The sequence below is a fragment of the Xenopus laevis genome, chromosome 9_10S (assembly GCF_017654675.1).
Source record: "Xenopus laevis strain J_2021 chromosome 9_10S, Xenopus_laevis_v10.1, whole genome shotgun sequence".
Taxonomy (NCBI): domain Eukaryota; kingdom Metazoa; phylum Chordata; class Amphibia; order Anura; family Pipidae; genus Xenopus; species Xenopus laevis.
In genome coordinates, this window is record NC_054388.1 from 102,330,498 (window position 1) to 102,354,788 (window position 24,291).

Here is a 24,291-nt window from a genome sequence, read left to right on the forward strand (position 1 = left end):
TTTTATTTGCAGATTTGAAGGTTTTCTAGGCATTTGTAGTGCAGATACGTGTTCCTCCATTGAAATTTGAATTTCACGCCGTATGCAAATTAGCCTTCGCTAGCGTAACTTCGCTTTATATAGCGAATCAACGCTAGCGCAACTTCGCAACCTTACGCTACCCCTGTGCGCAACTTCGGATTTTAGTGAATTTGCGGAGCCCTGGCGAAACTACGCCTGGCAAAGTGCGGCGAAGTTGCGCCTGGCGCAACTTCGCATCTTAGAGAATTTGCCCCTCTGTTGGGCAGTACACCTGGTTTTTATGCAATTAAAACTTGACTCCAAGCCAAGAATTCAAAAATTAGCACCTGCTTTGGGGCCACTGGGAGCAACATCCAAGGGGTTGGTGAGCAACATGTTATTCACGAGCCAATTCTCGGGGATCACTGCAGTAAGGGAACAAGGCAGTTGTTATGGCTGGTCGAGGGGGAATATAATTCTCATTACAGACAGAGGGTAGAATGTATGCAGACAGAACACCAGGTCATCACCATATACTCCAACTGCCCCTCTCAAGGTATAGGACTGGCATTAGTCTTGGATGGGAGGATATTTATCCTCAGGCTCCCAGCACCAGAGGACAATCGTATGGATGCAAATCAGCATATTGAGTGAGGAGCAGATCTTCCTTAGCTCGTTAGGGTGTAAATCGCGTATCCCACTAAGGGGTCCCTGAAAGTAAAATCTCCTTAAAGATGTACTTTAATAACACTGTATAAATAAATTGAATCTTCTTTCCTTCAGTCTTGGAACTCATAATTATAACAAGCAGGCAGGAGCAATATTGTGGACACTGTTATTAAGACAAGTCTTGTATCATCTCAGAATCTTGTTTGTGCAGCAGAATGGGGGACCTGATGTCCATCCCCATGCCCTGGCTACACAATTAAATGGTGAAGAGAACTGGGGGAATGTGGGGAGAGCAGTGGCATCTAGGAAGTGCTGAATGGGAAGTGAAAGTAATAGTTTGCATAGAGGAGGGGCAGGCGAAATTTGATTGACAGCTACGATTTTAAAATAAAGCTATGAATGCTTTAAAAAAAAAAGGATTTGGATTTCATGCTTAATTAGAAAAGGACTTTTCTAATACAGCTTTTTATGTTTGGGTGACAGGTCCACTGTAAGACGGGTGTTAATTCCATGCTTTACTTTCGACCATGTGTCCTGATGTTGTAGCTTGTGCACAACTGTGCCGCTGTTTTCTCTGTGTACATTAGGGATGCCCGAACGGCTGCCCTTCACCTGAACCCACCAACAGCTAAAAAGGGGTTCACCTGGCTATGCTGAGCGAAGGCAGCAGACCCAATATCCCCCAAATATCCCATGTTTTACCCTGATGTGAAGCTCAGGGCAATTGAAATGAGACTGTTATACTTTGTACAACACCTTTCCTGCAGCATTGATTCCACATTCACCAAGCAACAGACAGACCCCCGCTGGCATCCATTTGTTTAGGAGAAACGGCACATTCACACAATTATCATGTCAACTCCCAGGAGATGGGTTACCTCCGCTCTGATACATCCACCAACATGCAGGTTACACCGGCGCGCCACAAGTCTTTAGCATTGAGAATCTTTCCCTTGTATCCCCCAACGCGAATCATTTCCCAGTCTATGAAAAGTCACATTTGTGATAAGATTTTCTTATAGTGGCCTTTTATGGGAAAATTGGCCAGCTTAAATATATTGCAATATTTGGACAAACAATCCCTGTTTTATTTAAAGGGTAAGACATTTTTTGGTAGCTTAAGGCAACAAATGTCTCAATGTCTTGAATATATTGATAATAGGTTGAGTGCAGGGGACCTCTTGTATTTGAGCAAGTTGGGGGCAGGGGGCATATGCCTTCCCCCTCTTAACCCTTATGCAGAAGTGCTGCTGCCATGAGACAAGTTGCCCCAGATGGCAGCAGAAGGCAAGTTACCAGCAAATATGCCTCTCCTTGTAACTTTAAGAGCCGAAATTCCATTTTATAAATCAATTGCGCTCTAGCACAATTGGCACTAGCAATGCAGCCCCCCTAGGCTGGGTACAAAGGACGGTGGCATCAAAAAGGCTGCCTCAGGACAGCAAGGACCCCCAGAAGGCAGCTGCCTTGATCAATACAGCTGAATGCAGCCAGTACATCAGGGGCAGCAACAGGGTTCAGAGCTCAGAGACGGGTGCCAACACTCTGGCTCTGCATTTGGATGCCAAGGCAAAACAAATGGCCAAAGTAGTGAGTGTGGTATAAGCCTTAGGGCAAAGACTGTAATGCCCTAAAGGGTTCCAATAAAGGCATTTTTATTTTATTAAGGAGTGGTGCTGTTTCATCTTGTAATCGGAAAGTTTATACCTGTGGAAAACTTGCACCACAAATAAGAAAAAGCCAGGAGGCTGTGCTGACTACCCTGTACGCTTCACAAGCCTTACGGTTGCCAATTCCCCATGAGTACTAATATACTTACAGATAGGAATAGCAGTTAATACTAGGGATGCACCGAATCCACTATTTGGGATTCGGCCCAATCCCCGAATCCTTGGTGAAAGATTCGGCCGAATACCAAACCGAATCCTAATTTGCATATGCATATTAGGGGAAGGAAAGGAAAAGGTGGGGGAAAAATAATTTTTTGTGATGACGTCATGTGATTTCCCTAACTGCCCCTAATTTACATATGCAAATTAGGATTCGGATTCGGTTCGGCCAGGCACAGGGAATCCGAATCCTGCTGAAAAAGGCCGAATCCCGAACCGAATCCTGGATTCTGTGCATCCCTAGTTAATACACAGGAATTCCCATTATAGAGCAATGCTGGGTCACGCTGATACACACATATGTACAAGCCCTTGCACAGCAAGCAATGAAGCCTTCTCTGCTGGTACAAATCACGGCTTCACCGTACAGGCTTGACAAATGCAGCCTCTTATTCTGTCTGGCTTGCACGTGATATAATAGGAAGAACAACATAAAACCCCCTAAATGCAGGAAAACAAAATAAAAAAAGTGCTGTATTTATTACTATAAACAATTACTGATCAAGGGTTTTAATTAACTCGGAGAGATAAGAACGAACTCCAGATAAAAGGAAGCAGTCGGTGCTACCATATAGCAATTTGGTAATTAGCATGCTAGCCGGGACAGAGGAAGGGGCGGGTTATACACCATATTCATAGATGTTCCCTAATTGCCACACTCACCACCAGGTGGCGCCCACACATATTGTTCTCTAGGACCCTCACTGAGGCTGTATGGGGGGGAATGTCATGTTCCAGTTATAACTTGTGCTCAGTGAGAGGCGAACCATCGACTGTTCTTATTATTCATATATATATAGAGACGGCATATTCCGTACAACATTACAACTCCTTCCAGGCTGGAATTGAACCTAAGACCCATGACGCTGCAAGGAAGCAGGTTTTAAGCAACGCTTAGTAACTAAACACTAAATCATCATCAGATATCTTTTTAGAGGCACATATATCAATATTCGAATTTTGAATGCATGTGAGTTTTTTTTTAATTTTACTCAAAATTTGAATATTCGATTATTTATTATAAAAATCAAATATCTTAAACTCTTGACTAATTTTATCGAAAACTCGAACGAATTTGAATCGAATTTGATCAAACTCGATTCAAGTTTTTTTCCCCCATTGACTTATACAACAATTCTGCAGGTTTTAGGTGACGAATAGTCTAATTCAAACTCTTAAAGGGCCAGAGTATCATAAATCTCGAAAATTTGAATTTTTTGAAAAACTCAAATCTTGTTTGAATAATTTCCTAATCGAATTTGGCAGTTTTGACCATTAGAAAATTCGAGTTTGAATTATCAATTCGACCCTTAATAAATCTGCCCCTAAGTATGATGTAGAGAGCAGTTTGTTTTCATTTTTTAGTATTTGTGGTTTTTGAGTTATTTAGCTTTTTATTCAGCAGTTCTCCATTTTGCAATTTAAAGGGGTTGTTGAGTTAACTTTAGGGCTCTTATTTACGAGCGGTTGTATCTGCGCTCCCCTGCGTTCCGTTCTTCTGCGTTCAGGAATAGACGCATTACATTTTTTCCAATGGGGCTGTACTCACACAGGCGCGTGTAGGCGCCGAACGCAGGTTGAGACGCAACATGCTGCATTTTTTCTGCATTCGGCGCCTACACGCGCCTGTGTGAGTACAGCCCCATTGGAAAAAATGTAATGCGTCTATTCCTGCGCTCCCCTGCGGCTGAACGCAGAAGAACCGCTCGTGAGTAAGAGCCCTTAGTATGATGTAGAGAGTGATAGTCTGAGACAATTTGCAATTGGTTTTCATTTTTTATTACGGTTTTCGCGTAATTTAGCTTTTTATTCAACAGCGCTCCAAATTGTTATTCAAGCAATCTGGTTGCTAGGATTCAAATGAACCTAGCAACCATGCCCTGATTTGAACAAAATACCAGAATATGAATGGGAGAGGATCAGAATAATAGGATGAGGAATACAAAGTAGCAATAACAGTACATTTGTAGCTTTACAGAGCATTTGTTGTTAGATGGGGTCAGTGACCCCCGTTTGAAAGCTGGTAATATATAATATAACAGCTAAACAAATACTGCTTTTATCAAAGATGATAGGACATAGAAAGGCCAGTGACCCATAATAGTGACCTTATCAGCTACAATACACCCTGCATGGGCACATGGAGACTGGACGTTGTTGTGGCATTACATAAAAGGCACACAAATACAACACAGCTGAGAGTCATCTGACGTTCAGATAACCAAATCAATTAACTGACGGATGTTTGTTCTTTTCTACGTGGGTAGGCCCTTTAAACCCTTTCATTGCCAGCAGCCGAGGTCGGACAATTCAAAGCAACTTTTCAGAGTGTCTTAATTATTTATTAATAGTTTTTTAAATTATTTGCCTTTTTCTTTCCAGCTTTAAAATGGGGGTCGCTGACCCCATCTAAAGACAAACGCTCTGTAAGGCTACGAATGTATTGTTATTGCTACTTTTTATTACTCATCTTTCTATTCAGGCCTCTCCTATTCATATTCCAGTCTCTTATTCAAATCAATGCATGGTTGTTAGGGTAATTTAGACCCTAGCAACCAGATTATTGAAATTGCAAACTGGAGAGCTGCTGAATAAATAACTCAAAAACCACAAAAAAAAATGAAAACCAATTGAATATTACTTTCTGCATCATACCTAAAGTTAATTCAAAGGTGAACAACCCCTTTAAAAAAAAACAAAACCCTAGATAAAATATTTTGTTTTTATTCCAAGATATTGAGGGATATATATTATGTTCACATAAATGAATTTTGTTACAACAGCGCCACCTGCTGGTCAGTTTCCCACCAGTCTGACCACCAAGTAGTCAAGGAAGTTGTCAGGAGAAGGAAAGAGACTGCTCTGATGTTCTTCTGCTTAGGAAAGATTTGAGAAAGATTTCCAATTGTTTTCCTATCCAGAAGAACATCAGAGCAGCCTCCTACTTTCTGGTTGGAAACTGACCAGCAGGTGGCGCTGTAACAGAATTCATTCATATTAACAGTACATGTATCCCTTAATATCTTGGAATCGAAAGAAAATAAATAATGAATGTAAATTACAGAAGAGATTAGATCATGAATTTTAGACTTATTTTAAAGGTTTACTGAGATTCTCCAGCACCCAAAGTTTACTGGGTCCCCAATTACAGTCCCGCCTCAAAAGTGACAGATCTGGAGACTAGAACCTTCTATAAGTCCCAGAAGGCCCCAGTGTATGTACAGCCGCCGGCCACCAACAGCCCTTCCTCTGGAGAATGTCACACATTCTTGTGCTGTAATTTTAATGCATTTGTTCTAAAAAGCAGAGGTATATTTAGAATCTAAAAACTGCAGCCTAAAACAAGATTAAAAAAAACCCACAATCTCCATCCCAGCCTTTCAGGAACTAATTAATTCCATTTGGCGCACTATATCCCCGGCCTCATTAACACCTCTGCTTCTCCAGCGACTCACGGCACATTTGTTTGGGAAAGTGTTGATAACATCAATTGTTTAACCGAAAGTTGGCCTAGATTTATCTCTCTGCACCGACGCAAAATACAAATAAAAAAAAAATCCCTATCAATGAAAATAACATTGAAGTGGAAATTAGGGATGCACCGAATCCAGGATTCGGTTCGGGATTCGGCCAGGATTCAGCCTTTTTCAGCAAGATTCGGATTTGGCTGAATACTTCTGCCTGGCAAAACAAATTAAAATCCTCATTTGCATATGTAAATTAGGGGCAGGTAGGGAACTCATGTGACTTTTCGTCACAAACAAAGATTTTTTTCCACTTTTTCCTTCCCTGCCCCTAATTTGCATATGTTAAGTTTGTTAAATTCTGAAAAACGGAAAGGCCATGAACCAAAGATTTTATCTTCATACCTTAAGTCTACTAGAAATTCATTTAAACATTAAATAAACCCAATAGGCTGGTTTTGCTTCCAATAAGGATTAATTATATCTTAGTTGGGATCAAGTACAAGCTACTGTTTTATTATTACAGAGAAAAAGGAAATCATTTTTAAAAATTCGGATTATTTGGATAAAATGGAGTCTATGGGAGACAGCCATTCTGTAATTTGGAGCTTTCTGGATATCGGGTTTCTGGATAAGGGATCCTATACCTGTACATCTGTCTTGCTTTCTTCTAAATATTTTTCTTCCAGCGTTTTTTCTAATCTCTTACATTTTCTTTACCATTTTTCATACTTATCTAGTTCTTCCTGTTCTTCAGCTAGCACTGGGCTCCCCTCTACTCCACTGACCTCCCACTGTCAAATTTCACCATCAAAAATGTTAGGAACTACAATAAGGAAGACCAAGTGGTCTGGTTCCTTCCCCATCTAACCCTACTATGGAAAGAAAGTGATCTCGCCCTGCTGCCACCCCACCATCTGGTCACGTTGTCACCATCTTGCCCTACTGTCACAATCTTCTTTTACTCAAGCCGATGACTAAGTTCCCTAAGTTGGTGCGAAACGTGTAGGGTGGATAGAGATGCAGATATACATTTTTTAACTTTGGGTAAATAATATTTTTTTTTTAACTTATTCTCTCGTTTGAGTGCCGGTCGGCCCTGCTTTTTCTTTACATTCCAAAATCACAAAGGCCCAGGCTAGGGTTGCCTTCATTGCTAGGGATGGAAAACGGGCAGGGGGCGGGGCGGATGCTGTTGGAGGTGGAGCCAGTGATGTTGGGGTGGGGCTAGTGACATCAAGCAGTACCGGTGATGTTGGGGGCAGGACTGATAACTTTGGCGATTGGCTGATCGCCATGTCATTATTTTGAAAGTCCTATCCGGAAAAGAAGGTTTCACCCGGAAATCCCTTTGAAATACCGGGCTGTCCTGGTGGTAACTCTAACCCAGGCCAAGGGCAGCAGGATTTTAGGGATGGCATGCTGCCCAGATGCATCTGCATTGGTTCCGTAGCACTTGGGACACGCAGGAGATTTTTCTTTTTTTTTTTATTGTTTTTTTTTTTTAATTTCCTGCACGCCAATCTCCAGTGCGCATGCGCTTGAGTGAAGGGGAGGGAGCAGATCTAGGGGTGCCCACTATGTAAATCCGGCCTACTGTCATCACCTTGCCCCCTACTGCCACCATCTTGTCCTGCTGTCTACAGCTTGCCCTGCTGCTGCCATCCTGTCCTACAGTCACCATCTTGCCCTGCTGTTGTTACCTTGCCCTGCTGTAGCTGCTGCCTCTCTCTACCAATGATCATCTTCTGCTATATGGGACCTTGGTATGTGCAGGGACCTGGTGGGCCACTCTTTTGCAACCCTCTAAAAACAACTCTAACTTTGCCATGGCATTTTCCTAAAAGGCATAACGGATACTAAGAGGGGTATTTGAGTCTTTTTTTACTATGAAATGCAAATTTTTATTGAAAAAAAAAACTGATATTGTTTGAGATTTATTATACCCCGAGAAGCCTGAATCCGAAAATACTCCATCTTTAACCTGTCAAGGACCTGTAGAAGTCAATGGCAGATGTCCTAATTGCAATTTGAAGATATTATGGTCTGCACTAGGTTTTTTATGATAATGCGAACATTTCGGATTCTTCTGCTGATTTCGCAAAAAAAAATTCTGACTTTTTGAGCGTCAAATCTGCAAAATTTGAATTTTTCATGCAAAAATCCGAAAATCCGTTTTTTTCCCGATATGATTTTTTCATGTTTTTTTAAATGAGGGTACATTTTGGATTCTAGTTCGGCCGGACTTTGATAAATAACCCCCTAAGAGTTTTCTATTTGATCTTTAAAGACAAAATATTTCACTGATATTTATAAATGTAACAAATTATAGAGATCTGTATTATGTGCTGCGTGATATGATACAGTAACGTCTCCAACTCCTTTATCACACTCGGCATCACATCACACAGATGTCAGCAAGCTATGTAACAATCCCAGCCAATGCTGCAAGTATAGAAGACATTACACATATATATATAGTAGTGATGGATGACAAAGGAACAAGGAGGAAGTTGTCACTTACCCATCGGTGTCTTGGAAATTTACATTCACTCTCTTTGCAGAACCCAGAAGCTCTGTGACAAAAGGGGAGAGAGAGGAGCAATTAGTCAGAATATAGAGCAGCCATATGTTGCAGATACGGGCGCATCAAGCAGGCGCTGTCACACCACATCTGCACAGCATCAATTAAAGATGTACAGCCCGTATAACTTGCTTTGGGACAAGATGTGATTATTATCCATTATTCAAAACAGGAAAATTATTCCCCAGCACTATGCACATATGTACATTTATTTTATTTATCTTTAAAGGGGTTGTTCATCTTTAAATTCATTTTTAGGTGGATGTACAGCGTGATATTCTGAGACAAATTGCAATTGGTTTTCATTTTTATTATCTGTGGTTTTTGAGTTTTAATTCAGCAGCTGTATGCAATTTCAAAATTCCCCTAGCAACCATACACTGATTTGAATAAGAGACTAGAATATGAATAGGCGAGAACAAAACATTGTAGCCTTACAGCGCATTTGTTTTCAGATGGGGTCAGCGACCCCCCATTTGAAAGCTGGAAAGGCGAATAATTAATAAACTTTTAAAACATAAATAATGAAGACCAAATGAAAAGTGGTCGTTCTATAACATAAGTTACCTTATAGGTGAACCACCCCTTTAAAAGGTTGACATTCACGTCTATAGCATACAGGTCTTGCACACAGGAGCTTACAGTTTGGATATTGGAATCACCAATAGCTGCACAGGTGCCATGTTTAGCCACACTAGAACCACTAAGGAGGAAGTTACGTTACTATGAAGGATGCGTCAAACCTGCTGCTGCTGTTGTATTTCAGCTACCGCCTACACATCACACCATCACAACCAGTGGCTGCAACTGCTGCAAGAAAACAGTCTAAGCATCCCTGCAAAGGTGGAGGCTCTTCAGCAAATTCTTGACAAATCCCCAGCATCCTTAAGAATATCAGAGCCCAAAAACATGCCACAGTTCTAGAAAAATGCAAAAGTGTAATTCACTTGAAATCTGGGGTGTAAGTACAGAGGAAGCAGACCCTGCAGTTGCAGGGAGGCCAAGGAGCTGTAGTTGCCCCACGAGGGCCTAACTAATGATCAATTTCAATTTATATTGGTAAAACAGGACAATATTTAGTTATTCCACTGCATGACATTTTACCCTGATTGGTCTTTGGGCTGTGCACACACTTCAGCTGTTTTGGGCTTTGCTTTGGGGTTCAGCCTAGGGTTGCCCCCTTTTGGCCCAGTTGTATACGCGCAGGGTGTGGGGCCGGGGAGCAATTGGGGTGGAGTTGTGATGCTGTGGGGGACGGGTTGTAACATCAGGGGCCACTTCAATTGGCCTATCGCCATGTCAGTCATAGGGAATCCTGTTTTTTCTAATTCCTTTCAATAAACTGGGCTGGCAACCCCAGTTTGAGAACCACTAAATTGCATGTAAAGTTAGCAATATTATTTACAGTCAACCGTCCAATCCTTCCCCTTTACATGAGACCAAGATGGAGGAGTAACTTTGTTTTTGTCACAGAAAATCCAATATGGCCGACCCCCGACCAGGAAGCTTTCTGTAAAGTCAATAAAATGACCTCCCTCTGATACAGTGCCTTGAAAACTATTACTGTACAAAGCCTATTGATCTCTGGCATTGATGTAGGAATATTGCTAGAGAATTGGCTGAAAAATCAGGTGTAGAAAAAAGTCATTAATGGCTAATTCTCTAATATTGAACTTTATGTTATTAATGGAATAGCATGACATTAAATCAGTAGAACCAAAGTGTTGAGACCTGTTATTAGCCAGGTTATTTTAAGTGGCGTGTTCACGGTTAAAATTACACTGTGGTGTTTTGGGGTGATAATTGCAGGACCCGGATCAGCACCGACATCAATGAGAAGCGACTTGTGGCAAGAACTAGCTACAAGCAAATGAAGCTAAAAGTCTACTGTTCCTTTGTTTCGCATGTGTGTATTAGAACAATGTTTGGACAAGTCAATGTTTGATGAGAAGGAGCTGGCTTACATTTAAATGCTCCTAAAAAGTCGCTCTGGCGTCATTTCAGGTGTTCTCCCAAACAATGCAGTGTATAGGGTTGCCAACTTTTTTACTGCCAAACTCCAGGTATAGGGGCGGGCCATGATGTATTGGGGTGGGCCTGTGATGTGAGGCGGCGTGTCTCAAGGGCGGGGTTAGGACATGGTGATCGTCGATTGGTTGATCGCCACACCAATCTTAGGAAATCCTGCATGGTTTTCCTTTTTTGGAAACAGGACAGGCAGTTTTGACCCGGGCAGCCCTTCAAAAAACTGGGCTGTCCAGGTCAAAAACTGGGCAGGTGAAAACCCTAGTAGTGTATATAGAAATTAGAGATGTACCGAACCAAATCCTAATTTGCATATGCAAATTAGGGGTGGGAAGGGGAAAACATTTTTTACTTCCTTGTTTTGTGACAAAAAGTCACGCAATTTCCCTCCCCTAATGCAAATTAGGATTCGGTTCGGCCGGGCAGAAAGGCCGAATCCTGAACAGAATCCTAGATTCAGTGCATCCCTAATAAAAATATATACAGGTATGGGATCCATTATCCAGAAACCTGCTATCCAGAAAGCTCCAAATTAGAGAAAGGCCGTCTCCCCTAGACTCCATTTCCTTGACAAATTTTTATTTTAAAGGGATACTGTCATGGGAAAACATTTTTTTTTCAAAATGAATCAGTTAATAGTGCTGCTCCAGCAGAATTCTGCACTGAAATCCATTTCTCAAAAGAGCAAACAGATTTTTTTATATACAATTTTGAAATCTGACATGGCGCTAGACATATTGTCAATTTCCCAGCTGCCCCAAGTCATGTGACTTGTGCTCTGATAAACTTCAATCACTCTTTACTGCTGTACTGCAAGTTGGAGTGATATCACCCCCTCCCTTTCCCCCCCCCAGCAGCCAAACAACAGAACAATGGGAAGGTAACCAGATAGCAGCTCCCTAACACAAGATAACAGTTGCCTGGTAGATCTAAGAACAACACTCCATAGTAAAAACCCATGTCCCACTGAGACACATTCAGTTACATTGAGAAGGAAAAACAGCAGCCTGCCAGAAAGTATTTCTCTCCTAAAGTGCAGGCACAAGTCACATGACCAGGGGCAGCTGGGAAATTGACAAAATGTCTAGCCCCATGTCAGATTTCAAAATTGAATATAAAAAAATCTGTTTGCTCTTTTGAGAAATGGATTTCAGTACAGAATTCTGCTGGAGCAGCACTATTAACTGATTCATTAAGTTCTAAGCACCACCACCTGGGACCACATAATTCACTGTGCACACAAATAAACAAGGGCACACATACAAATTACGTCACATGAGCCAATTACTGGACAAAGTTTTGTCATTTGCTCCCACAATTCTTCCGGTTACAGTCAGAGTTGTTACAGCTGTAGTATTTCTGGTCAGGTGATCTCTGAGTGAGCACAGAGACTATTATAAAATGGTGGCTCAGGGTGAAAAATTTAACTTTTTTTAAATTACTTTTTTTGTAAATTACTGAAATCTATAGTTCAGCTTGGTAAGATTATTAGGCCACTTATGAATATAACTATATAATACACAAAAGCCATAAATATCCTGTAAATGATATCCTTATAAATGGTGAGTTCTGATGTCATCAGTTATAAACGGTGAGTTCTGATGTCATTTCTGTCACATGACTCACTGAAACTTGTGTATTATAATAAATAAAGTACCCCCAGTTGAAAAATATGAGGATATTAGAAGTTACCTCGGAGTTCCATGACCTGTTTTTATATGGTCATGAAACTCCTCAGTAACTTATAATATAACTTCCAGAACCCTGTCCCTGTCTCTAATCAGATTCTGTTGTAAGCACTACTGCTATTTAAATCACACTATTCTTAACTTAATGCCGTGGGTTTTATTTGCAGTCTGAGAAGAAATCACTTATTTTTGTTTCAGCTCCCACACTGCTGTGATGGCAACAGGCGGTAGCTGGAGAGATTTACCTTTTATTCTCCGACAGAACAAAGCCCACTGATTATGAAGAATCATGGATGAATAAAAAGAGAAAATAACACGTTTTTATCATGTCTCTCTGTCTGGGACACACACAGAGTAAGTCAGTCCGCACACGGTTAGTTATGGCTCACCGGTTACATGCAATTCAATGACTAAACTGAATCTGTGACATGAATCTCATCTCCAACCATGTAACATAGGGCGTATCTGCAATCTGCTCACTGGCGCTTCCCTTCTTAGCCATCAGGCATTCAGAAGAAGTCTGGCTATTGACTGTCATATGGAGAGACTTGCTCCATTTCCTACTTGAAAATGAGGGAGCTTTAGGCCATGCTCCATATTCTCTGGTCACACCCAGTTATGCTAAGACATGCCCCTGAAGCAACCATAACCCTCCCACTTTTTCAAAATGCCACATTGGGACAGTTGAGAGTAGTTAAAGCGAACCTGTCACCCAGACGTAAAAAGCCGTATAAAAGTCCTGTTTGAATTAAACATAAAACCCAAATTATTTTTGTTATTAAAACATCCATTCCAGTTATGAACTCTACTAAAAGTCTCAGCTGTCAATCATATATGCCGTAGGCATAGAGGTGGGGCAGGCAATTACTTTTACTTTCCATTTTGCACTTTCACCGCACTCACCATATTCCCCATCCTCCTTACAATATAAATGTGCATCCAGTAATAGACATGGGGATCAGGTGCCCCATTCTGGCACATAAACAAGATTTTGGGATGGTGAAGAGCCTGCATTAATAACAGCATCTTCAAAATGGCACCTGCCTGTCTGCTGTGATTGTAAATTCCATTACTAATAAACACAAGATTTCAATAATTTTTATAGTGTAAGTGAAATGTCATTTGTTTGACTAACAGCATAAATTAGGATTTGGAATCATTTCGTAAGGTGACAGGTCCCCTTTAATTGAGGTAGTGTAAGAGTTGCAGGACCTACACTATGCCCAGTTATATCTACTGTATAAATTAGGGCTCTAACCCTTTGACTGTAGAATGGAAACTTTACCAAACTAATGACTTTTTGGATGATTTTAATTTTTTTAAAATAAATTTTGAAGATATCTGCAAATGTTTTAGGCATAATGGTATATGTGCAGCCATTTCAGTTCTCTACATATCTTCTCTTGACTTTTCAAATATAGTTACATAGTTACATTTGGTTGAAAATAAAAAACAGAATTCCATCAAATGAAACCCCTCTGTTTTTTGTTTCACACACAAAAACAGACCGATATATAAACTCACATATACTGTATGAACTGTATATTTAGATACTATACTGACTGTAGATCTTAATATCAATATAGCCTTGCATATTATGCTTATTCAATAAGTAATCCAGGTCACTCTATAAGGCACCAATAGAATCTGCCATCACACCACTACCTGGGAAAAAGGATCCCCCACTATATGTCTGTTATATGTCTATAATCTTTGTGCACATTGCACACTGTGTTCAGCCTTCATTACATTGAAGCAGACCTCTTTGCTCCATCCAGTAGCCTTCTGTGTGGAACTGTATCAAATGCTTTTGCAAAATCTACGTAGATCACATCCACTGCAACCCCAGAGTCTAGGTTTCTGCTCACCTCCTCATAGAAGGCAGTTTGATTAGTCTGGCAAGATCTCATTATGACAAGACTCCAATTCCCACAATGTCTTTCATGCTTCTTCACGGGTCTGTTAATCAAAGAATATGCAAAGCATTGTGGGAACTGGAGACTCCGCACTGGAGCACAGCTAGAGCAGAGCTTCTGCTACATTGATTTCAATAGCAATTGCATTTACAGAATAACTTTAAGAGAAATAGAAATATACTCCTACGGTCAATAAAAGTTGTTACCCTGAAATATTTTGTCATCTATATACTTAGAAGAGGCCTACAAAGCACTTAAGAGGGTTGCACAGAAAATGTTTTGTGAATGGCCTTATAGAAATCAGAGAGGAGGCAGATGAACCAGAGATTGCTTTTGTGGTCTATGAAATGCAATTACTATAAGGACAGTCGGATTATGGAATCCTGGACCTAGGGAGGTGATGATTGATTAAGTCACTCATTGTAGTTCCCATGGGCCTGGGGATCTTTTTTGTAAGAAAAGCAATATTTGCAGTCATAATAAAGTTAAAGATTAGCAAATTATCATCCTGCAAGATGGGGTTGTTCCAGGGGCAATTTCCAAAACATGGATCTTCAAATCTGCTACTTCATGAGAGATATTTGGTAATCTCCCAGTTTAAGAACTAAAACCATGGTATTCTTATCTGTTGTCTGTGATGTCACTGTGTTCCCTATTACCCTATTTCAACTGAAATGGCCGCCCCCATGTCTACAAAGTATTTATGTGTGTAGATCAGCTTTTGGCTGACCCACATCTGGACTGACCTGGTGAGCTGTCATTTTTTATTTACCTGCATTCTCTCTGACGTCTGAGGGACATGGGCAACTGCAGGTGTACGAGTGACGGCTTTGGGCAGAGGAGCGTGAAGTATGCCATGAAACTGCAAAAAACGGTGATTGTCTGACTTGAACCAGCACACAGGGTGGCACAGGGGGTACTGTTGTACTGGGCCTGAGCCCAAAGGGGGGCCAGGCTGTGCTTCACTTTTCGAAATACCCGGGACCCACTTGGCAGCGTCAAAGCTGTGCTGTACCTGCCGAGTTCTGAACCGCCGAAGTCCCGAAGAGCCAAGGTCCCGAAGAGCCAAAGTCCCAAAGCCACGAAAAGACCCAAAGCCACGAAAGGAGCCGAAGTTGATGTCCCGAAACTGCGAAAAGACCTAACGCTATGAAAGGAGTTGAAGTCCTGAAGTCGCGAATGGAGCTGAAGTTGTAGATGGGGTGGGTGGGGCCTAGGGAGCCCAGAAAGTTTTGTTGTACAGGGACCCATGATTTATAATGGCGGCCCTGCCAGCACATCATTACTACACAGCAGCTTATTTATACAAACTGCATCTAAAGCACTGCACACTAACCCACTGAGCTGGGTTGCGGCAGGGGCAGGGGGCCCAGGGGATGTGCAGGCACCTTAAATGACAGGCCAGGTTTTTAGTCCAGTCTGTGACTCAGAGAAAAAAGGCCACCCCAGATGATCCAGGTTAGTTTGACTGAATGGTGGCCTCTATCTGAAGCATCATAGGGTTTACTGCCTTGAAGAAGCAGTACATTCTGGCTCAAAGGAGAACTAAAACCAATTACAGACCATAAGGCCCCTAAGAATGTACCAGCTCCCCTGTAGCAAGAAGCGAAAGTAAATCAGCTGGTGACCCTATTGTGCTAAAAAAGAGGATAAAGGGGAGCAGAACCTTTCTTAGGACTGTAGTTTCAGCTGATGGAGGGCCTGTCTAGGGTCCTATGGTCTATAATTGAGTTTTGTGCTGCTTTAAATTGCCTTTTAAATAAAATAAGCGCTACAGTAGTTCTTTCCACTGTTTATGACAAGCCTCGTGTTATTCAATATTCAATCACAATATATATAACGGTAATGGTGCAAAAGAACAGAACTTCATGGTTCCTCTGTGCACACCACTGGGAATGCCCCTCCAATAAGTCAGCAAAAATCAATACGAGAAACTGCTGCTCTCTGGGAAATTTACAGTGAGACAAAAGAGTCTGTTTCATTTCAAGGGCCACAATAACAAGGCTATGTTTTCCATCAGAAATACATAATGTCTGTCATTGGGATTCATTGGTACCGGTCGTCACCTTATCATATTTCTGACAGATGTTCATTACAAATGATTTATAGCCACGGCGAGCATGACAATATATGCGGAATGCTCAGGCACTTTGTAATTATCCTCCCACTAGCAAGTGAGCGAGCCTGCTCTCTTCTCTTCTGCCTGCAATTAACAAGGCAAATTAGTATATAACTGAATCTGTCAGCTTCCTGACACATGGGATACTAGACTCAGAATTCAGCAAAAGTAAACATTAAAAAAGGAAGAGTCGCATGGTAATAGAAATGACAGAGCATGGAACAGCTGCTTGGACGAATTCACCTATTTCCTTCTAAAGGCGGGTGGAATATTTAAACTCACCTTTAAGTGAACTGCTAGACCTGTACTAACTCACTGCATTAGTTATTTTCTATGGTTTTGGAATAATTCTTTCCAATTCTGGCTTTGTCTAGCCTAAAACTGAAAATAGTTTTTTTTGGGGTGGGGTCACTGACCCTAACAACCAAAAAAAAAACAGATTGACTGTAAGGATTTCATTTTATTGTAATTGCTTAGTTTAGGCCCACTACTAATAATTTTTTATCCTGATTTCAAAAGCACTCCCTTGTTGTTAGGGTAAATAATTCCTGGCAACCAGAGTTTAAGCTCCACGTGGAGAAAAACTCAAAGTAAATAACTGAAACATCACACCACGAATAATTTTAAAAAATTACCAATTACATATTGCTTGAGAATCCTGCTGTTTATACCATACAAGTATAGTATCTTCTATTTGAGACCTGGGGACAACGCTGCAGACAAACAGCCACCTACGCAATAATGGCTCCAATGTCTACAGTATTATTTTGGCTGTTCCCAAAGCAGGTAATGCCCTTAGTTCATGCCACAAGTTAAATATCATGATACAGATGACTACTGTCCATCAGGCAGGGTTTCTGTGATTGATGGTGGGGCCCCATATGCCCACTTGGCTATAGAAAATAAAGTGCTAGAATCCTCAAAAATTCATTGAGGAGGGGGATTTAACAGAAAGAATAAAATATAGTATAGTATTTTTTAAAAAAATTTTTTGTTTTTTGTTTTTTTAAAAAAATTGTTAACACCCACCGTGATTATTAACAGTGATAATAGTGTTCTTTTATTTAACTTAGAAGAAGAGAGCCCAAAAATGTGAAAGTTGTGAAATTATAAATGAAAAATAACAAAAAAAGAATAAAAAATAAAAAATAAAAAAATAAAAAATATAAAATTAAAAAATTAAAAAGAGTGAAAAAAGTGAATAGTTCAGTGAATTAATAGATACCAACGATTTCTCTCCAAGTGATAGTGAATGCAGTATTATTCGTTACTTAAAACACATTCAATTGTGCAGTAGGTGAATATTAATGTGATTAAAGAATATTTAGTGTGGGTTCAACTTCCCCTTAGATTTTTCTCGTTTAAGATCCACACTCTATGGATTAGAGGAAAGGTAACATAGAATACTTTGCCACAATTCCGGTACAACCGGTTGTGCAGCTCACTCACCAAATGTGAGTTAAGGGAGAGCGTCTGATAGGTCCTGTTCACGCTGTTTCCACTCTTTTTCTACTATCCAGGTTGTTGTAAGAGGGATAAAAATAGAGAGGGGCATGTGCAGGGATCACTTTAAAACAGTTTAATAGAATAAAAATACACTCACAAACACGATCGGTAAAACTGCAAAAGGATTGGTAAAAGTCCCGCGAAAGTCGCTGTGTCTCCTTGGCGTCCCTCGGAAGATACAGACGTCTCTCTGGATCGGGTACTCCTGCAAAAGGTTAGCGTGGTCCTTTTCGCTTACGCGTTTCGCCTGGCCGGCTTCTTCCTGAGCCCCCCAACCTTCCCAATCAGTGTTGGGACACCAGGGGCCCACCTAAAAACCTTAGGCCAGGGGCCCACTCTCAGTACTATTATTCTTCCTCTCCTCACTCAACCTCTATTCTCCTAGTTGTTATGTTTTGGGTAGCCGAGAATGAGTAGAGAATAACAGTGCTTTATTAGCAGAATTCTGCAGCCATTACACAACAGTAACTTTCACTTTTAAGTTGACAGGAAGTATGCACATTATAAGTCTGAATACAGTGACATCTACAGGCCATTTGTATAAACACCACACTAGTCTCTTTAGTTATACATCCTATAACGTATTATTCCATCTATTTAGTCTCTTTGTTCTCATAGAAATAAGGAATGACCATGAAATAGGCCAAATTTTTAGCAGCATGAGGGACCACTGACACCTGGGCCCACAAGGAGTTTTCCTCATGTTCCGGTGGGCCAGTCCGACACTGTTCCCAATCCCTGCTCCTTTCAGGTCCCTGATCTAACAAGTCTCGACAGGACACCCGTTTCCCACAGTGGGGGTCCTACCATCATGTAAAGCAGATTAATGTTCACTCTCTACCCTTCAGTATGCCAGAAATAGGGCTGCCATCTTTGGCAGTATTTAAAGCCAGCCACTACTGTAGGGGAAGCGGGTGTGATGTCATAAGGGCAATAAGGTGATGTCAAGATGTTCTCTGACAGGACCTTTGCCTGTTCCCCACAATGGTGGACCTGCCATCATGTGATGCCCAGCCTTAAAGGGCATGTAAAAAATAAAATCCAATGTTTACTTTCTTTAGTGAAAAAGAAACCTATCTCCAATATTCTTTAATTAAAAAATGTGTACCGTTTTATAAGAAACCTGATTGTATGCAGTAAAATTCTCCCTTAATTCACTGCTGTGGATAGGAATTGTCAGACGGCCCCTAACTGCTCTGCAGGGAAACAATCATACTTATGAACAGCAGGGGGAGCCCCCGCCTTTCTTCCCAGCCATGCAGAACTCAAGCAGCTTTGTTTGTTTCCCTGTAGAGCAGTTGGCGACTGTGTAAAGATTTGTATTGGATTTTATTTTTGCCTTTACAACTCCTTTATTGTTTCCAACTCCAGCTGCAGGGACAAAGATCATGGAGCCAGATTGAAACAGATAAACTGGGATTCTATTTGGAGGATTATTTTGCTGTAACTACTGGTTCTGCAGAGTTGGAGAAAGTTTGTATTAAACAATACAATAATTATAAAATCCACATTAAATTACATGACAACACAGGACCCAGTGCAGTCTGTATATTCAGATTATTAATCAGTCTTGCTGTATCGGCTTCTGGCAGATATTATTGACTTGTGCTGTTTTGATAATTTATGACGATCCCTAAGCAGCCCAGACCACACTGAGCATGTGCACAGTCTTGGTCTTGCGAAGATGTTTAACAAAGTTACAAGATGGTGACCCCCTGTGGCCAACTTTGAAAGCATAAATCATTTGTTTGATTAGGCTTGTGGTGCAGTAAGTTCATGTTTATGTTTAGTATACAAAATACAGCATTTCTAACCTTATTCTATTTTAGACTTTAGTTGCACTTTAACTGGTAATTTACTAGCTAGCTACAAAAGTATCCTCTTTATTGTCAGTATTTTCCATTTCAGAATGTTGGAAGGTGTGTCAACTGAGCTTAGGACTTCCGCTTATTATCCCTCATTGCATCAAACATTCGAAAGGAATTAATAGATATTTTTCCTCATGGATAAGTAAATATTAAGCCATTACTTTGCCCAGGGGACATCATATATATTTTAATAAAGGCGACCCTCTCCATTTTTGGTTTGTTTTCTGCATCGCCACTGTCCAGGGATTATGTTAGAGCACTTTATATAATGACCCCAAAACAATAAGCCAAAATAGCTTTCTCAATGAAGCAAACTGTATAGTGGAAGATCAACTGAAGCTGTATAAGCTCCAATACATGAGGGGGAGAGTGTGTGGGGTCACCATGGCAACCCAAGCAAGCTCTGAATGTATTGCGTGGTACTGTATATAAGTGAAGAGGATTGTGGGTAGGAAATAGTTCTTCTATTAAAAAATACATGAATACAGCCTCCTGTGTGTTAAGTACATGAGCAGTGCGTGACCTACACAGGAGACACGGGCAACAGTTCACGTTCTGCAACTCAGCTGCCACTTCTGGGTGGTACAGACGGACATTCTAGTTGTAAATTCCACTTACTCATCTGTACAGAATTCCCAGCTGGGAACTCTTAAATAGTAACCAAGAGCAACTCAGCAATCAGCTGTTATTGGTCAGTGAAAATTAGAATATTGAACGCAAAAGATAGATTTGTTTGCTGTGGGTTACTAAATGTAAGTAAACAATATAAAAAAAGTTTTTTTTTAATTCCTACCCCTACATCTAGGCAGTGCTATCTCACAGTCACACTCCCTTCCCAGAGACTATTATCCCACTGTTACTATAGGCACCATCTCTTCCTACTATACCTGCTATCCCACAGTCACACTCCCTTCCCAGAGACTATTATCCCACTGTTACTATAGACACCATCTCTCCCTACTATACCTGCTATTCCACAGTCACACTCCCTTCCCAGAGACTATTATCCACTGTTACTATAGGCACCATCTCTCCCTACTATACCTGCTATCCCACAGCCACACTCCCTTCCCAGAGACTATTATCCACTGTTACTATAGGTACCATCTCTCCCTACTATACCTGCTATCCCACAGTCACACTCCCTTCCCAGAGACTATTATCCACTGTTACTATAGACACCATCTCTCCCTACTATACCTGCTATCCCACAGTCACACTCCCTTCCCAGAGACTATTATCCCACTGTTACTATAGGCACCATCTCTCCCTACTATACCTGCTATCTCACAGTCACACTCCCTTCCCAGAGACTATTATCCACTGTTACTATAGACACCATCTCTCCCTACTATACCTGCTATCTCACAGTCACACTCCCTTCCCGGAGACTATTATCCCACTGTTACTATAGACACCATCTCTCCCTACTATACCTGCTATCTCACAGTCACACTCCCTTCCCAGAGACTATTATCCCACTGTTACTATAGACACCATCTCTCCCTACTATACCTGCTATCTCACAGTCACACTCCCTTCCCAGAGACTATTATCCACTGTTACTATAGACACCATCTCTCCCTACTATACCTGCTATCTCACAGTCACACTCCCTTCCCAGAGACTATTATCCACTGTTACTATAGACACCATCTCTCCCTACTATACCTGCTATCTCACAGTCACACTCCCTTCCCGGAGACTATTATCCCACTGTTACTATAGACACCATCTCTCCCTACTATACCTGCTATCTCACAGTCACACTCCCTTCCCAGAGACTATTATCCCACTGTTACTATAGACACCATCTCTCCCTACTATACCTGCTATCTCACAGTCACACTCCCTTCCCAGAGACTATTATCCACTGTTACTATAGACACCATCTCTCCCTACTATACCTGCTATCTCACAGTCACACTCCCTTCCCAGAGACTATTATCCCACTGTTACTATAGACACCATCTCTCCCTACTATACCTGCTATCTCCCAGTCACACTCCCTTCCCAGAGACTATTATCCACTGTTACTATAGACACCATCTCTCCCTACTATACCTGCTATCTCACAGTCACACTCCCTTCCCAGAGACTATTATCCCACTGTTACTATAGACACCATCTCTCCCTACTATACCTGCTATCCCACAGTCACACTCCCTTCCCAGAGACTATTATCCCACTGTTACTATAGACACCATCTCTCCCTACTATACCTGCTATCCCACAGTCACACTCCCTTCCCAGAGACTATTATCCACTGTTACTATAGATGACTGGGAGCTTAAGTTACCTTTATTGTGTAGATGAATGTACCCATTCAAATATAACAAAGATATAAAATAACATGTATAATAAATAAATATCTAGAGATGTAATGTTTAGTAGTTTGTGGGGTGTATGGGAGAGCGTTATACATCTGTAAAAGGCAACATCATATATTAAAAGAAGATTACCATCATTCCAAAATGATCTGCAAGTATGTGTTAGGCAGCAACATTCAACTTTTTTATAACTCCCAGAATCCTCTCTGCAGCAGATCTGCCTCATGGTTTATCAGTGTAGCTGTTTTACACTAAGAATTATGAAGACAGAAGATAAAAATGTATAAGCTGCAAGGACCCATGGTGATAAAAGCCTTTGGGCTAATGTCACCTACAGAAAGGCCTCACGCAGGTAACAAGAAGTACGGCAGCCCTTCTGCATGCTGAACACAAGCCATCCCATGCTTTTTTCAAAGAAATTGTGCATCTAAGCGGCAGAATTACAGAATCCCCACGGGGACAGAATAGATCTCACGCTGAGAGCTCATCCTTCCTGCTCTCTGGACCACAGTTTAATCCTACGAGAGCTCCCCTGGCTGAGGTGAGCAGGCAAAAGCATTGTCCTATTCCACTGGGTGTCGCACTCCTGATTGCTGCTGTGCTCCTCACTAATGAGACTCCGTTATTAAAAGGATAGCCGTGTCGACAGCTTTTATTGGGCCATGTAGGTAGGACCTTAAGGTTAATGGCACATAAATCATTTTCTCCACTGGCATACCTCCCAACATTTTGGAATAGAAAGAGGAACAAAAAATGTTTTTGACCACGCCCATGTATGTGACCACGCCCCCACTTACCATGTTTACCAAATTTGGCAGGTTATGAACGTATAACCGCATTTCTATGGTTTTTAATGACCTGTTTATCTTAAATTGCTACAATTGTTTTTTTTTGCTTATCTTAAATTGTTACAATCTTTTTTCTGGTTGTTCAGTGCAGGAGATTAAAGAGAAAGTTGGGACATTTCAGTAACAATCTGGGACTGCAGGTTGAGCTGTCAAAATCGGGACTGTCCTGCGAAAAACGGGACAGCTGGGAGGTATGAGCTGGCATATAAACAGGTGGAGCTTGATTGTAAAATTAGACCTTTCGTGCTAGAGGCCAAAACAAAGTAAAATAAGCCTCTTTGTAATATACAGGTATGGGATCCGTAATCCGGAAACCCTTTATGCACAAACTCCAAATTAGGCAAAGGCAATCTCCCATAGATTCTATTTTATTCAAATAATCCAAATATTTAAAAGCGATTTCTCTGTAATAATAAAACAGTACCTTGTACTTGACCCAAACTAAGATATAATTAATCCTTATTGGAAGCAAAACCAGCCTGTTGGGTTTACTGAATGTTTACAGGATTTTCTAGTAGACTTAAGGGATGAAGATCCAAATCATGGAAAGAGCCCTTATCTGGAAAACCCCAGGTTCTGCGCATTCTGAATAACAGGTCCTTAAGGCTAAAAATTAACAGTTTCCCCACAAAACTGGCTTATCTTAAATTGTTACAATTGTTTCTTTGCTTATCTTAAATTGTTACAATTGTTTCTTTGCTTATCTTAAATTTTTGCAAACGGGTCCAAGTGCACCTGCCACATATTCTGGGCCAATTACGTTTCAGAAACTTTGTATCTTTTTCTGGCTGTTCAGTGCAGGAGATCCAAGAGAAAGTCGGGACATTTTAGTAACAAACCGGCTGAGCTATAAAAGTCGGGACAAAAAAAAAATGGGACAGTTGGAAGGTATAGTATACGGTGCCCATTGACACGCTCTGATACCACATCAAACGTGACCCCTGTCTAACTCTCATTCACTTCCATGGACACTGTTTTCATTTACAGTATTGCATGCTGCTCCGTGGGAGCTGCCCAACTAATTTCCGACCTCTAATTGGTTTGTGGTGGCTACCATTAAAGGGGAACTATCATGTAAATGAAAATTTAATATAAGCTTCCTCATACTGAATCAAGAAACTTTCTAAATACAATCAATTAAAAATTTGGTACCGTTTCTGAAATAATCAAGTTTATCTTCACTATTCCTCTCTCAGCATCTGTTTCTCTTCATTCTGTCTTCATGCAGCAGTTGGGTGTCAGATATTCATTGATAGTTAGATCCAATATATCTTATAGGGGGGCTCCTTTCCTAGCAGATGTATTAGAGCTCACTCAAATAACTGATTCCAGTACAAACAAAATCTAACAAGATAACTTTTTGCACAAATCCTGCATGTAGAGAG

At 40.9% G+C, this 24,291-nt stretch overlaps 1 protein-coding gene across 3 annotated transcripts in view; it reads right to left on the reverse strand.

Moving 5' to 3' along the window:
* caskin1.S (CASK interacting protein 1 S homeolog) overlaps window positions 1-24,291 on the reverse strand; it is a 164,772-nt gene that overhangs the window by 60,953 nt on the left and 79,528 nt on the right. For all 3 annotated transcript variants that reach the window (XM_041578007.1, XM_041578006.1, XM_041578008.1), the window contains exon 2: window positions 8,547-8,598. In XM_041578007.1, the coding sequence (XP_041433941.1) occupies window positions 8,547-8,598 (52 nt within the window). The remainder of the gene's footprint in view (window positions 1-8,546; window positions 8,599-24,291) is intronic.